The sequence below is a fragment of the Podarcis cretensis genome (assembly GCF_951804945.1).
Source record: "Podarcis cretensis genome assembly, chromosome: 2".
Classification (NCBI taxonomy): domain Eukaryota; kingdom Metazoa; phylum Chordata; class Lepidosauria; order Squamata; family Lacertidae; genus Podarcis; species Podarcis cretensis.
The window spans coordinates 83,946,694-83,959,656 of NC_137171.1; the positions used below are offsets into that span (position 1 = coordinate 83,946,694).

At 42.9% G+C, this 12,963-nt stretch overlaps 2 protein-coding genes across 6 annotated transcripts in view; one reads left to right on the forward strand and one right to left on the reverse strand.

Annotated features, from left to right (window-relative positions):
- Positions 1-12,963, forward strand: part of CCDC66 (coiled-coil domain containing 66) — a 47,333-nt gene that overhangs the window by 31,503 nt on the left and 2,867 nt on the right. For all 3 annotated transcript variants that reach the window (XM_079964997.1, XM_079964999.1, XM_079964998.1), the window contains 2 exons: positions 1,616-1,869; positions 2,248-2,369. In XM_079964997.1, coding sequence (XP_079821123.1) covers positions 1,616-1,869; positions 2,248-2,369 — 376 coding nt within the window. The remainder of the gene's footprint in view (positions 1-1,615; positions 1,870-2,247; positions 2,370-12,963) is intronic.
- TASOR (transcription activation suppressor) overlaps positions 1-12,963 on the reverse strand; it is a 73,162-nt gene that overhangs the window by 3,694 nt on the left and 56,505 nt on the right. The window contains exons 24-25 of one of the 3 annotated variants that reach the window (XR_013835708.1): positions 3,197-3,268; positions 1,806-1,872 (exon numbers count right to left, since the gene is read on the reverse strand). Coding sequence is in view for 1 of the 3 variants with exons in the window: in XM_079964958.1 (XP_079821084.1) it covers positions 5,654-5,718 (65 nt within the window). In the remaining 2 variants the exon portion in view is untranslated. Of the gene's footprint in view, positions 1-1,805; positions 1,873-3,196; positions 3,269-5,065; positions 5,719-12,963 lie in introns of those variants that run through there. The other 2 variants (XR_013835707.1, XM_079964958.1) reach the window with 2 other exon arrangements.

Sequence of the window (12,963 nt, forward strand, 5' to 3'; positions counted from 1 at the left end):
TGATCTGTTCCTATCTCACTGGTGTCTCCCATATTTCATACAGTAGTACAGCAGCTCTCGCTTCATGGCTACTGATTCACCTTCCTATATGCAGCAACTATAAACATGTTTCTCTGCCTTATTTTGCTGAATCTCTAGAAACAGCTGATGGAATTCTTTAATGGACTGATGTTCTAGCAAATCTGGCTGAACATCACCTATTCTACCTCACAGGGTTGTGGGGATAAAAAGGGGATTACCGTATTTTTCGCCCTATAGGACGCACTTTTTCCCCTCCAAAAATGAAGGGGAAATGTGGGTGCGTCCTATGGGGCGAATACAGGCTTTCGCTGAAGCCCGGGGAGCGAGAGGCTCTCACTCTCCAGGCTTCCGGAAGCTCTGCGCAACCCTCCGGAGCCCGGCGCCAAGCCGCGTCGGCCTCCGGAGGGTCACGCAGAGCTGTCTGCCCTCCCGGGGTCCGCACAGCTTTGCGCGACCCTCCGGAGCCCGGCGCCAAGCCGCGCTGGCCTCCGGAGGGTGGCGCAGAGCTGCCTGCCCTCCCGGGATCCGCGCAGCTGTGCGCATCGCTCCGGAGCCCGGCGCCAAGCCGCGCCAGCCTCCAAAGGGTCGCGCAGAGCTTCCTGCGCTCCCGGGCTCCGCGCAGCTCTGCGCGACTCTCCGGAGGCCGGCACCAAGCCGCGCTGGCCTCCGGAGGGTTGCGCAGAGCTGCCTGCCCTCCCGGGGTCCGCGCAGCTTTGCGCGACCGTCCGGAGCCCGGCGCCAAGCCGCGCCGGCCTCCGGAGTGTCGCGGAGAGCTGCCTGCCCTCCCGGGGTCCGCGCAGCTGTGTGCAATGCTCCGGAGCCCGGCGCCAAGCCGCGCCAGCCTCCGAAGGGTCGCGCAGAGCTGCCTGCGCTCCCGGGCTCCGCGCAGCTCTGCGCGACTCTCTGGAGCCCGGCACCAAGCTGCGCTGGCCTCTGAAGGGTCGTGCAGAGCTGCCTGCCCTCCGGGGGTCCGCGCAGCTCTGCGCGACCCTCCGGAGCCCGGCGCCAAGCTGCGCCGGGCTCCGGAGAGTTGCGCAGAGCTGCCTGCATTGGGAAGCCTCAGCGCGCCCGGGCTTCGCACAGCTGTCCGCAATCCTGGGGAGACCGGCGCGGCTCCCTAGGCTTGCGGATAGCAGGCTCTTCTGGGGGCTGGGGTCGGGGGAAGCTCGGGCTTCCCCTGCGCCAGCCCCGTGCCTGGGGGGGAAATAAAATTTTTTCTTTATTTCCTCCCCCCAAAAACTAGGTGCGTCCTATGGGGCGAAAAATACGGTATATATATGCCACCACATTAACTCCTTGGAGGCAAAGCAGGATATATTTGTATTAAGTAAAAAAACTGGGTTTAGGTATTATTGCCCATGTGGTGAGCTGCTCAGGTAAGTTAAGGATTTAAGGGAGGAAATAAAGCTTTAAAGGACTTGGCTCAGGTATACAGTTAGCATCTCAGTTGTTTTGCTGAAGACAATTCAACAAACAAGAAAAAAATAAGAATTCAGAACCTCCCATATGCACAACTTAATATTAACTTTTTTTAAAAAAAAAAGTTTTTGCTTGCGAAACAGGTCTGAAGGTTATTGTTGTTGTTTTAAAACAGATCTGAATCGCCACCCGTTCCAGCAGTTAAAAACAGATTGCCGCAGCAAATAAAGACTCCTGATGACGGAAGAGAGAAAAGTACCTATACAGATAAGCATCAGAGTGAAACCCCACCTCAAAGTGCTGAAACTGAAAGGCCACCTTCTTCTCACTTTGTTCCTTACGTGCGAACAAATGAAGTGTATTACCTTGATCCAGATGCACCCTTGACCAGGCCTTCAACACATGATCCACAATATCAGCAGCCAAACGGTACTACAATACAAAGTTAAAGAAATGCCTTTGATTAATGAATAGTATACTGTTGCACAGAACTTTTTTTCCCCAAAGAAGCCTTTGTTCTAATGAACAGCTTCTAGTACAAAACTGCAAAATTAAGTATCAATCCAATATAACATTGAAAATGTTTGTCTAATAATAAAGATATGATGATGTACCAATGTATTTTAATTTCAAAATGTTGATGGAAAATGTCTTCTTTTAGAACCTTATTTACATACTGCCTTCTTTCCAGATCCATTTGAAGTTAGAACCATCTTTAAACACTGAAAATATTAATCTTGCATAGTACGAAAAAAAGTAAGACTGATTATTTTCAGTCCAGTTAATCTCATCTATATTTACTTTTAGATGCTTGCCATACACCACGACAGATTTTTAGCTCCGATCACATAAGGGATCCACTTTTTAATCCTAATGTGGTGAGAGACAGACAGCAGGCCATACTCAAAGGACTTTCAGAACTGCGACAGGTACTGTATTAGCTGGACTGATAATTTAGTTTGATAGGTATTCCATCTTTCATAAAGAAACCATTCTTTTCTGATCCTAACCCCTGAGCATCTGGTTGTCTTCACATTCTATTTGTATCCTCTTGGGAGGGAATTCTCATGTAATGGGGCCTATTTTATGGATTAATTGGTATATATTTCCTTTAGTTTTTATTATGTTTATTTTAAACAGCACTACCATTATTTATTAATTGGAACCTATCTAAAATCTAATTAATGGGCAATAAAATATAATGTCAGGTGTTGATCAGCTCTCATGGGCATGCACGTTATTTTCTCATTCTATAGTAACTTTATGCGTACACACAAGAGCCTTTCTACATATTGCACAGAATTAGATGTAGAATTGTGGATTGTGCAGTTTTTTCCCCACAGGTGGATAGATGAAATATTTTTGACATTGAGGAGGGTTTATAAAAAATTAGCTTCCCCAGAAACTGCAATTGAAACTGGGTACAGTCCAGATATTTCCAGCACCTCATTCGGGGTAATATGTAGATTTGGCTTTGAGAACTTTCCACAATTCTTGTATCCAATTTATTTTTTCAGTTGAACGTTTAACATGGTTATGAAATATACTGTTTCAGACACCCTAAATTTTACTTTGAAGAAAACATACTTTTGTTGCTTAAGTAGTAAATGAACAATTTATTTTTAATGTATTTTTAACCTTCTGTTGGAAGCCGCCCAGAGTAGCTGGGAAACCCAGCCAGATGGGTGGGGTAGAAATAAATTATTATTATTATTATTATTATTATTATTATTATTAAAATGACAATGAAACTTACTTTGGTATTAGTTCGCTTGCAGCATCAGTAAATCAGTGGATGACTAATAACTGGCAATCTGCATGCTGGCTGCTGTAAGAGAGGGAATGTAAAATTATGCTGTGTGTATAATTTGCTATTTTAAAAGATTTATATTGGTACCTCTTTTCCACCAACATTTTGATTAATGCACAGGTAACAATTGAGTTGAATGTTTTTGTAATGGTTCTAGGGGTTGCTCGTAAGCCGGTGCAAACACCTGGCTGGGTTGCCTGAGTGAACCTTTTCTGTCCGGACAGCCACTCACCCGTGGCTGCCTCAGTCGCTGGCAGAATCCGTCAGTGGGCGTTTCTTGAACTTCTTCCAGCAAAGAAGCTCTTTGACGCCTAGTCTCCTCCTACTCTCTCTGCGTGAAAGCCTTCTGCGCAAGGAGGGCGTAGGCAGCGGAGGACCCCTACTCTCCCCGCTGGTCCCTGGCAAGGAGTCATGGGACCGCCTCCCCGCTTCCCCCATCTGCCCCCTTCTCCACTGGTGCTACGCTGATTCTCTTCCCCAGAAGAGGGGCTGCCTCTCCCAATCCCGGGACGCTCTCTGGAATCCCTCTGTCTTTTGCTCTCTCCCTCCGGCACTGATGGTAGTTCCCTGACAGTTTTCTTCTTCTCAGTCACATTATTTTTCTAAAATCATTTACTTACTTGATTTAGACTAGGGGTTGTCAATCTGGTGCCTACAGCCCACTAGTGGGTGTTTCAGGATTCTAGGTGGGTGGTAGGGGGTTCTATGGCATAAGCTGAATCCTCCTTCTATCGAGCACCAATGCATCAATAAAGATGCATTAGTGGGCGGTAGGTATAAAAAGGTTGACCACCCCTGATTTAGACCCCACCTTTCAGTCCAAGGTCGCTAAGTCATTTATGAGGATTGTTTTGTCAAAGGTCCGTACACTTAAAAGGACATGTGAAAAGTTTTTAATTTCCTTCTGAATTCACCGTTTAGTATTCTGATGTGACTACAGCACAGCCCTTCTCTGTATATTTTAGACTTATATCCTGCCTTTTGACCAGAATGCCCAAAGTAGCTTGTAACATCCATAAAATGCAACTGTTACAAAAGCTTCCAATTTAAAATACCATAAAACAAATGGAATGGGGTTGAACTCCTTAGAAATACTGAATTCATTACATCAATGGATTGGATCCAGAGATTCCCCATCTTGAAATGGGGGTGCAGGAACTTAGATCCAGTGGAGGGGCTTTTGGTGATGCCCCTTTTCCTGAAAATCTGCTTCAGTGGGTTGGGGGAACCTCCAGGACAGCGTGGCAGATGGCATGAAGACTACTGGGGGAAGGAGGAACCAATGAATATCACCTCCCACTTTTGCCTACCAGAGCATTCAGTTAGTGGAGTTCCGCCAAGGACGTGCCTGGATCCAACTTTATGATTCTGTATTACATTTATACTTTGATATATGCATCTTAGGCTGGAGCAATTTGTCCAGTTCTGATGCAATTCTGAATCCCATATAGCATAATTCCTAGTAAAAGGAAAAGGGACTCCTGACCATTAGGTCCAGTCATGGCCAACTCTGGGGTTGCGGCGCTCATCTCGCTTTATTGCTTTATCGCTTTATTGGCCACCATGACTAAGCTGCTTCTGGCGAACCAGAGCAGCGCACGGAAACGCCGTTTACCTTCCCGCCGGAGCGGTACCTATTTATCTACTTGCACTTTGATGTGCTTTCAAACTGCTAGGTTGGCAGGAGCAGGGACCAAGCAGGGACCAAGCAGGGACCAAGCAACGGGAGCTCACCCCATCGTGGGGATTCAAACCGCCGACCTTCTGATCGGCAAGTCCTAGGCTCTGGTTTAACCCACAGCGCCACCCGCGTCCCAGCATAATTACTAGAGGTGACCATAAAAAGGTCATTGGACCCACTGTTGTAATTTTATTTATTATTTGGATTTATATCCCACACCTCACCCATGGTCATAGGGATGGTTACATCGGTAGAGGTAAAAATAAATTAAAAATAATATGTAAACATTAAATATTGAGAACCAACACACACATACATATATAGTCACATATTTTGTAAAACCTTTTTCTCTAAGACAAAGGAGTTGTGGAAGATTTAGAATTAAAATCTCAGTTTGTTCAAAGAATGAAAACAGTGGTTCCATAATTTTGCATCAATTTTCCGTCCTTCAGTAGATAGTAGCTGCCTGTTTTGTTAGTGTTCTTGAGTAATGAAAAGAAATGTATATAGGAAGAAATATTATCCATCTTCTTTAACCATCATGAATCTTGCTTCAGATTGCATGAGCCACACTTCCTTAGTTTCATGGTTTACATACAGTAGTATTCAAGTTTTAGGAAACAATTCCTTTCTCTCCTGGTGGTGCAAAAATTGCAGGGCACTTTTTCCTCAGTGGAGTCTTCGAGCCAGGTTTTTTCCTCTGAGAATCAAATAGTCCAACCTCATGGGACGGTTCTGATTGCTCTAATACAGGAGTTTCCACACTGTGGTCCACAGACTGGGTGTCCTGGAAGAGAAATGCAGGCAGGATACTCCTAGGAAGGAGGAAGATCACTCAATGCATTACTGAAGCTACAAAATTGCTTCCGTGCCCTCATCTCGGACACACATTCTTGGCCAGAGGAGCAAGTACGTAGTTGCAGATCTCAGAACACACCAAGGTGACAGTGGAAGGGACAGGGTACAGAATGATTCCTGCAGCTCCCCAGAGAATGAAGAGACTGGTGGTGACATGTGAATCCTTACGAAGGGGTACAGAGGCGGCAGTGTTTGGAGGAATGACTGTTTCAGCTGTCTCTACACAAATGCATAGAGTATGAGAAACAAGCGAGAAGAACTTGATCTCTGAATACAGGATGGCAAATATGACCTAATAGGCATTACTGACACTTGGTGGAATGAAACTCATGACTGGAATGTAGGAATTGAGTGCAACCTGGGGAAAAAGTGATCAAACAGGAAGGGAGGAGTAGCATTATATATAAAGGATGTGTACACTTGTGAAGAAATCTGTGACTTGAAGTATGGAAGGCAGATTGAGAGTATATGGATAACAATTGTAGGAGTGGGAAACAATAGTAACCTTACTATAGACCTCTAAGCCACACTGAGGACCTGGATGATGCCTTCCTAGAGCAGATTACCAAACATTCAAAAAAAGAGAGATATAGTAGTCATGGGAGACTACAACTACCCCAATATATCTGACAAGAATATAAGGCACAACAAATTCCTCAATTGTCTTGCTGTCAGTTTCCTTTCCCAGAAGGTGAAAGAAGCAACAAGGGGGTTCTCTTGGACCTAGTCCTCACCAACAGGGAGGAACTGATTCATTATACAGAGACAAGGGAATTATTGGAGAACGAGTAAGGTCTCTGGACTGGCGGTGGGAAAATGTTGTCCCTATCTTCAAAGCGGGGAGAAGACCCAGGTAACTGTCGACCAGTCAGATTGACATTGATACCAGGAAAGGTCCTAGAACAGATAATTAAATATTCAATCTGTGAGCACTTAGGAAAGGATGCTGTGATACTAAGACCCAGCATGGGTTTCTCAAAAACAAGTCATGCCAGATGAAACTCATTTGGTGGATCTGGGGAATGCTGTGGATGTAGTGTATCTTGATTTCAGTAAGGCCCGTGACAAGAGTCCTGAATGATATTCTTGCAGAGTATCTGGTAAAATATGAACTGAACAAGATAACTGTTAGGTGGATTTGTAGCTGGTTGACTGAACAAACCCAAGAGTGCTCACTAACAGTTTCTTATCATTCTGGAAAAAAGTGACACGTAGGGTGTCACACGGTTCTGTCCTGGGGCCGTTGTTGTTCAACATCTTTGGAATCGACTTTGAGGAAGGTATTGAGGGGGTGCTCATCTAATTTCCAAAGTGGGAGAAGCCACTGAAGACAGAATCAGGATTTCAAGATGACCTTAACAGATTGGAGAACTGGGCCCCACTTACAAACTGAATTTCAATAGGGACAAATGTAAAGTTCTGTACTTAGGCAGGAAGAACCAGCTGCACAAGTAAAAGATGAAGGGACATTAGTACATGTGAAAAGGATCTAGGGATCTTAGTAGGCCACAAGCTTAACATGAGTCAACAGTGTGATGCAGCAGGGGTGGGGACGCTAATGCTATATTCTAGGCTGCATCAACAAAAATAGAGTGTCCAGATCAAGGGAAGTAATAGCCCTGCTCTATTCTACCTTGATCAGACCACACTGGGAGAGTAATGTATCACAGTTCTGGGCAGCACAATTTAAGGAGGATATTAACAAACTGGAACATGTGCAGAGGAGGGCAACCAAGATGATCAAGGGTCTGGAAACCAAGCTTTATGAGGAGTGGTTGAGGTGGTTGGGTATGTTTAGCCTGGAAAAGAGGAGACATGATAGCCATCTTCAAATATCCCATGGAGAATGGAGCAAGCTTGTTTTCTTCTGCTCTGGAGGGAAGGATCCAAACCAACAGATTCACGTTACGACAAAGGGGATTCTGACTAAACATAAGAGCTTTCTGATGGCAAACTCTATTGTCCTCCGTAACAGTAATAGAATCATTGAATCTTACGAAGGGACCCAAGAGTCATCTAGTCCAACCACCTGCAATGCAGTCTTCCTTGTGCATTTTTTTGTGTTATTTTTTGTGCTATCAAGTACAAATGCTATTTACCTCTGTTTGCTGTTTTGTTTTTGTTTTTTTTATTTTTTTATAATAATTTTTATTAATTTCCACACATATAATAAAGAACAATGTAAAACAGTATCACATCATACTCATCGGTTCTTACCCTTCTTTCTTTGACTTCCCCATACCTCCCCATCCCTGCATCCTTGTTTAATAATTCTTTAGCAACCCTTGAGTCCATTATCTTAGTTCCCTTTCATAAAAATTTCTTAAGTTTTTTTGTTTACTGCTGCAATTCTTTACTTCTTACCCCCTGACATCCTAACATTCCTCAATTTTGCAATTATTTTTAAGATATATTTTGAAGTTCTTCCAGTCCTCTTCCACTGTCTCTTTCCCCTGGTCCCGGATTCTGCCCGTCATCTCGGCGAGTCCCATAAAGTCAATCACCTTTGTTTGCCATTCTTCCAGAGTAGGTAGTTCTTGCGTCTTCCAATACTTTGCCAGTAGAATTCTTGCTGCTGTAGTGGCATACATAAAGAAAGTCCTATCCTTCCTTGACACCACTTGGCCCACCATGCCCAAGAGGAAAGCCTCTGGTTTCTTAGGAAAAGTCCACTTAAGGACCTTCTTAATTTCATTATAGATCATTTCCCAGAAAGCTTTAACCTTTGGGCAGGTCCACCAAAGGTGGTAGAAAGTGCCTTCAGTCTCATTACATTTCCAACACTTATTATTAGGCAAATGATAAATTTTTGCAAGCTTGACTGGGGTCATGTACCATCGGTAGATCATTTTCATAATATTTTCTCTTAATGCATTACATGCAGTAAATTTAATACCGGTGGTCCATAACTGTTCCCAGTCAGCAAACATAATATCATGACCGATATCTTGTGCCCATTTAATCATAGCTGATTTCACCGTTTCATCCTGTGTATTCCATTTTAGCAGCAAGTTATACATTTTTGATAAGTTCTTAGTATTGGATTCCAACAGTTCTGTTTCTAATTTTGACTTCTCTTTCTGAAATCCTATTTTCCTGTCCTGTTTAAATGTCTCATTTATCTGATGGTAATGCAACCAATCTCGAACCTTAGGCTTTAGTTTCTCATAACTCTGAAGTTTCACCCTTTCGCCATCATATTCTAAAATCTCATGATATTTTGGCCATTTAGAATCCATATTAAGCTTTTTTACTTCCCTAGCTTCCATTGGTGACACCCACCTAGGGGTTTTACTTTCCCTTTGTTTGCTGTTTTGTACCCCTGACCTCATTCTCTCATCTCCTTTCCTAATGCCATTTAGCAGCATAGAAATATGCCTGTCTTCTTCTGTCTCAAGTATGGATACCTAAGCCAGACAAATGTCTACCTCTACACAAAAAGATCACAGCAGAGAAAGAGTGCCACATAGGTAAAATGTTTCTAGAAAAAAAATGCGCTTCTTTCACTGATTTGGTACTTTTATATGAGGAGAGCAGTATAGACAAGATTATCTTTCCACTGCTTCAAAGCACTCGGGTTCAGAAGTTACTCTAGAGGCAATACAGTGGTACCTCGGGTTACATACGCTTCAGGTTACAGACTCCGCTAACCCAGAAATAGTAACTTGGGTTAAGAACTTTGCTTCAGGATGAGAACAGAAATTGTGCTCCGGCGGCGTGGTAGCAGCAGGAGGCCCCATTAGCTAAAGTGGTGCTTCAGGCTAAGAAGAGTTTCAGGTTAAGAACGGACCTCCAGAATGAATTAAGTACTTAACCCGAGGTACCACTGTAGTTACACATTTGCTCCCTTTGTCTAGTTCTTCATCTTGTGGTGGAAAGAGCCTCACTATTATGGCAACCCTCACTGTAATAGAGCTGCAGGAGATGCTTGAATATAGTAGTAATAAATAACTAGAATGAGTTGGGAGTTCAAGACATTTTGCTTCCTCTGAGAATGAGTATGACGTGTCCGTCAGTTCCATATACAGAAGCTGCCTGGCCTGACAGTTAGGATTTTACGTCAGCACTTGCAAAGGCTAGCTTAGGGGGCACACAGCAGACCACAGGTTGCACATAGCTCTGTTCTCCAGCACCACCCTCCGTAAGAAGAGCCTGCTGGATCAGTCAAGTAGCCCATCTAGTCCAGTAGCCTGTTTTCTCACTGCGGCCAACCAGATGCCTGTGGGGAACCAGCTAGCTGAAGATGAACACTCTGCTCTTCCAAGGTTTCCAGCAGAAGCATTGCTGCCTCCATAGCCATCATGGCCAGTACTGATTGATAGCCTTCTCCGTGAATTTGTCAAATCCTCTTTAAAAGCCATCTAAGTTGGTGGCTATCAGTTCGTCCTGCGGGAGCAAGTTCTGAAGAAGGACTTTATCTACCCTGAATTTTCCAACATTTCGTTTTGAGGTGCACGAGTTCTTTAGTAATGAGGGAGAAAAACTTTTCTCTTTCCACTTTCTCCATGCCATGCATAATTTTATAAACTTACACCACCTTGTTACTCACCTTTTCTCTAAACTAAAAAGTAAAAAATGCTGCAAGCTTTCTTCATAGGGGAATCGTTTCAAACTCTCTATCATTTTCCGAATCTTTACCAACTCTACAATATCCTTTTTCAGATGTGACAACCAGAACTGTAAACAGTATTCCAAATACAGTCACACCATAGAGGTGTATAATGGCATGATGATGTCTGCAGTTACACTCACCACAAACTGGAACAGTATCTTCATTGAGCTATTATGAGCATTTATATGAAATCAAGATTTTTTTGCTCTGACATGAATCACTTTACACTTGTTTATATTGAACTGCATTTTCTATTTCACCGCCATTCAGTTGGGAGAGGGCTTTTTGAAGATCTTTATAGTCTCTTTTAACAAATCTGAATAATTTAGTGTCATCAGCAAACTTTGCCACTTCACTGCTCTCCCCTAACTCTAGATTGTTTATGAACAAGTTAAAAAGCATAGGTCCCATTACTGAACCTTGTCCACTGATTCCTATCCATTGCTTCCCAAAACTTAATTTCTTATCCTCAAGAGGACCTCTCCTCTTATTCCTTGATTTAGAAGCTTACTTTGGGAGTCTTGGTTAAAGTACTTTGTTGAAAGCTTTTTGAAAGTCCAGGTACAGTTGTCAACTGGACCACCTTTATCTACATGCTTGTTGACACTCTGAAAGAACTCTAATAAGTTCATAAGACAGAACTTGCCTTTGCAGAAACCAATGCTTCAATGAGGCTTGTTCTTCTATATGGTTGGTTATTTTATCTTTGGCAATACTTTCCACCAGTTTTCCAGAACAGACATTAGATTAACTGGCCTTTCATTCCCAGGATCACCGCTCCCCAGGATCCATTTTTTTAAACTGGTGTTACACTTGCTACTTTCCAGTCCACAGATACAGAGGCTGAACCAAGGGACAATTTACCTATTTTTGTTAGAAGACCAGCAATTTCACATTTGGTCTTGGGGGTGGATGCCATGCGGACCCAGCAATTTTGTTAGTTTTTATTATGTCTATTAGGCCTAGCACTAGCGGCCTTAGTTCCCCAGATGCACCTCCTGCAAGGTTAGTTTGGGCACTGGGATCTGCCCTATATTTTCTGTCAGGAAGAACGATGCAAAGAATTCATTCAGCAATCTCCTTATCCTTTAGCATTCATTTGACTCCTTTGCCATTCAAAGGGAGTTGAATGACTGTTTTCCTCGACTGTTTCCTGTTATTTAAAGAACTTACTGTTGTTGGTTTTAACGGTCTTAGCAACACATTCCTCAAATTCTTTCTTTTTAGCACTCCTTCCTGTGCGCGCCAAAGTTTGTGTTCCTTTTTGTTCTAGAAGACTTCAGGTTTTTTTTTTTTTTACAGAAGTCTTCTTGCTTCTAAGAGCCAGCCATGTAGGTACAAGTCAATTGTTCTAAAACCTCTTATTCCTTGATTCTGTGTTTTGCCTTACTGCTTTTTTTTGGGGGGGGGAATCTAGTTCGTGTGCTTTCAAGTCTCGCTCTATTAGCTACCTTGTGGAGGTAGCATAACTTGGTTATGCTACTCACAATATATTAACAATTGTCTTCACATCAGTGCAACTTAAATTGTGATTGCATAAACCTCTACAAACACCAATATATACTTCTATAAGGATTCTTCCAAAGAGTATTTCCTCTGCTCTCCACATGTTTTTAGGGTAGAAATTATAGTTTTCCCTCTTGGCCCTCTTTCCTACAGTGCCTGCGGCACTATAAGAAAATAGGGCAGGAGGTAGGATAGCACTTTGCTTACATTTTAACAGTAGGTAAAGTAGGTTGTAGTCAACATAGCAGTAGCGCTAAGGTAAATGTTCCATCAGTGCAACTTTCATCATAGAATGTTCTCTCCGTCTCCAGATGCACTACCTAAATCTACTATGCGTGTTCCCTCAAACCTCAAGCAGATTTGGAGATGGTGTTGGGCACATATTGGGGGAAGACAGAGGGAAATCATAATAATTGAAAGAATAAAAAACTGAAGCAACTTATTTCATATTAGGAGCTAATGTGCCCTTGAATTTATTCCCTAGTGAATTTAGTATTTCAGTAATGTAATCAAGAGCATCAGAAATAATGTTCTGACAACAAGAGCTGCTCAACAGTGGAACAGTATGCTTTGGGAGGTGGTGGACTCTCCTTGGAAGTTTTAAAGAAGAGTCTGGACGGCCATCTTTCATGTATGAGTCTGTTGAGATTCCTGCATTGCAAGGAGTTGGAGTAGATAACCCTCAGGGTTTCTCCCAACTCTATAAGTCTATTATCATCAAAATTCTTGGGTTGACATGACAGACCAAATGGAAATGTGTGTGCCTAATACAGGTTTGGCAAGCAGTATACAGCTGGCATGTGGGTTCTCTTCAAAATTTCCATGGTGGTTCATTTCAAGATAAAATTGATTGCAGCTTTTCTTCAACAAGTTTTTGTGTGAATTAGCTAAAACTTAGATTTTGTTGGATTTTTTCCTTAGTTGGTAGATCTTTCCAAATGTTTTAGGAGTCCTTTTGGTGGGTTACCAGCCAAATAGAACTACGTATAATGCAGCAAAGAGTTTGAGGGGCTAATTTCGAAGTAGGAAGAATGCCAATAGTTAGGCCTGAAATGA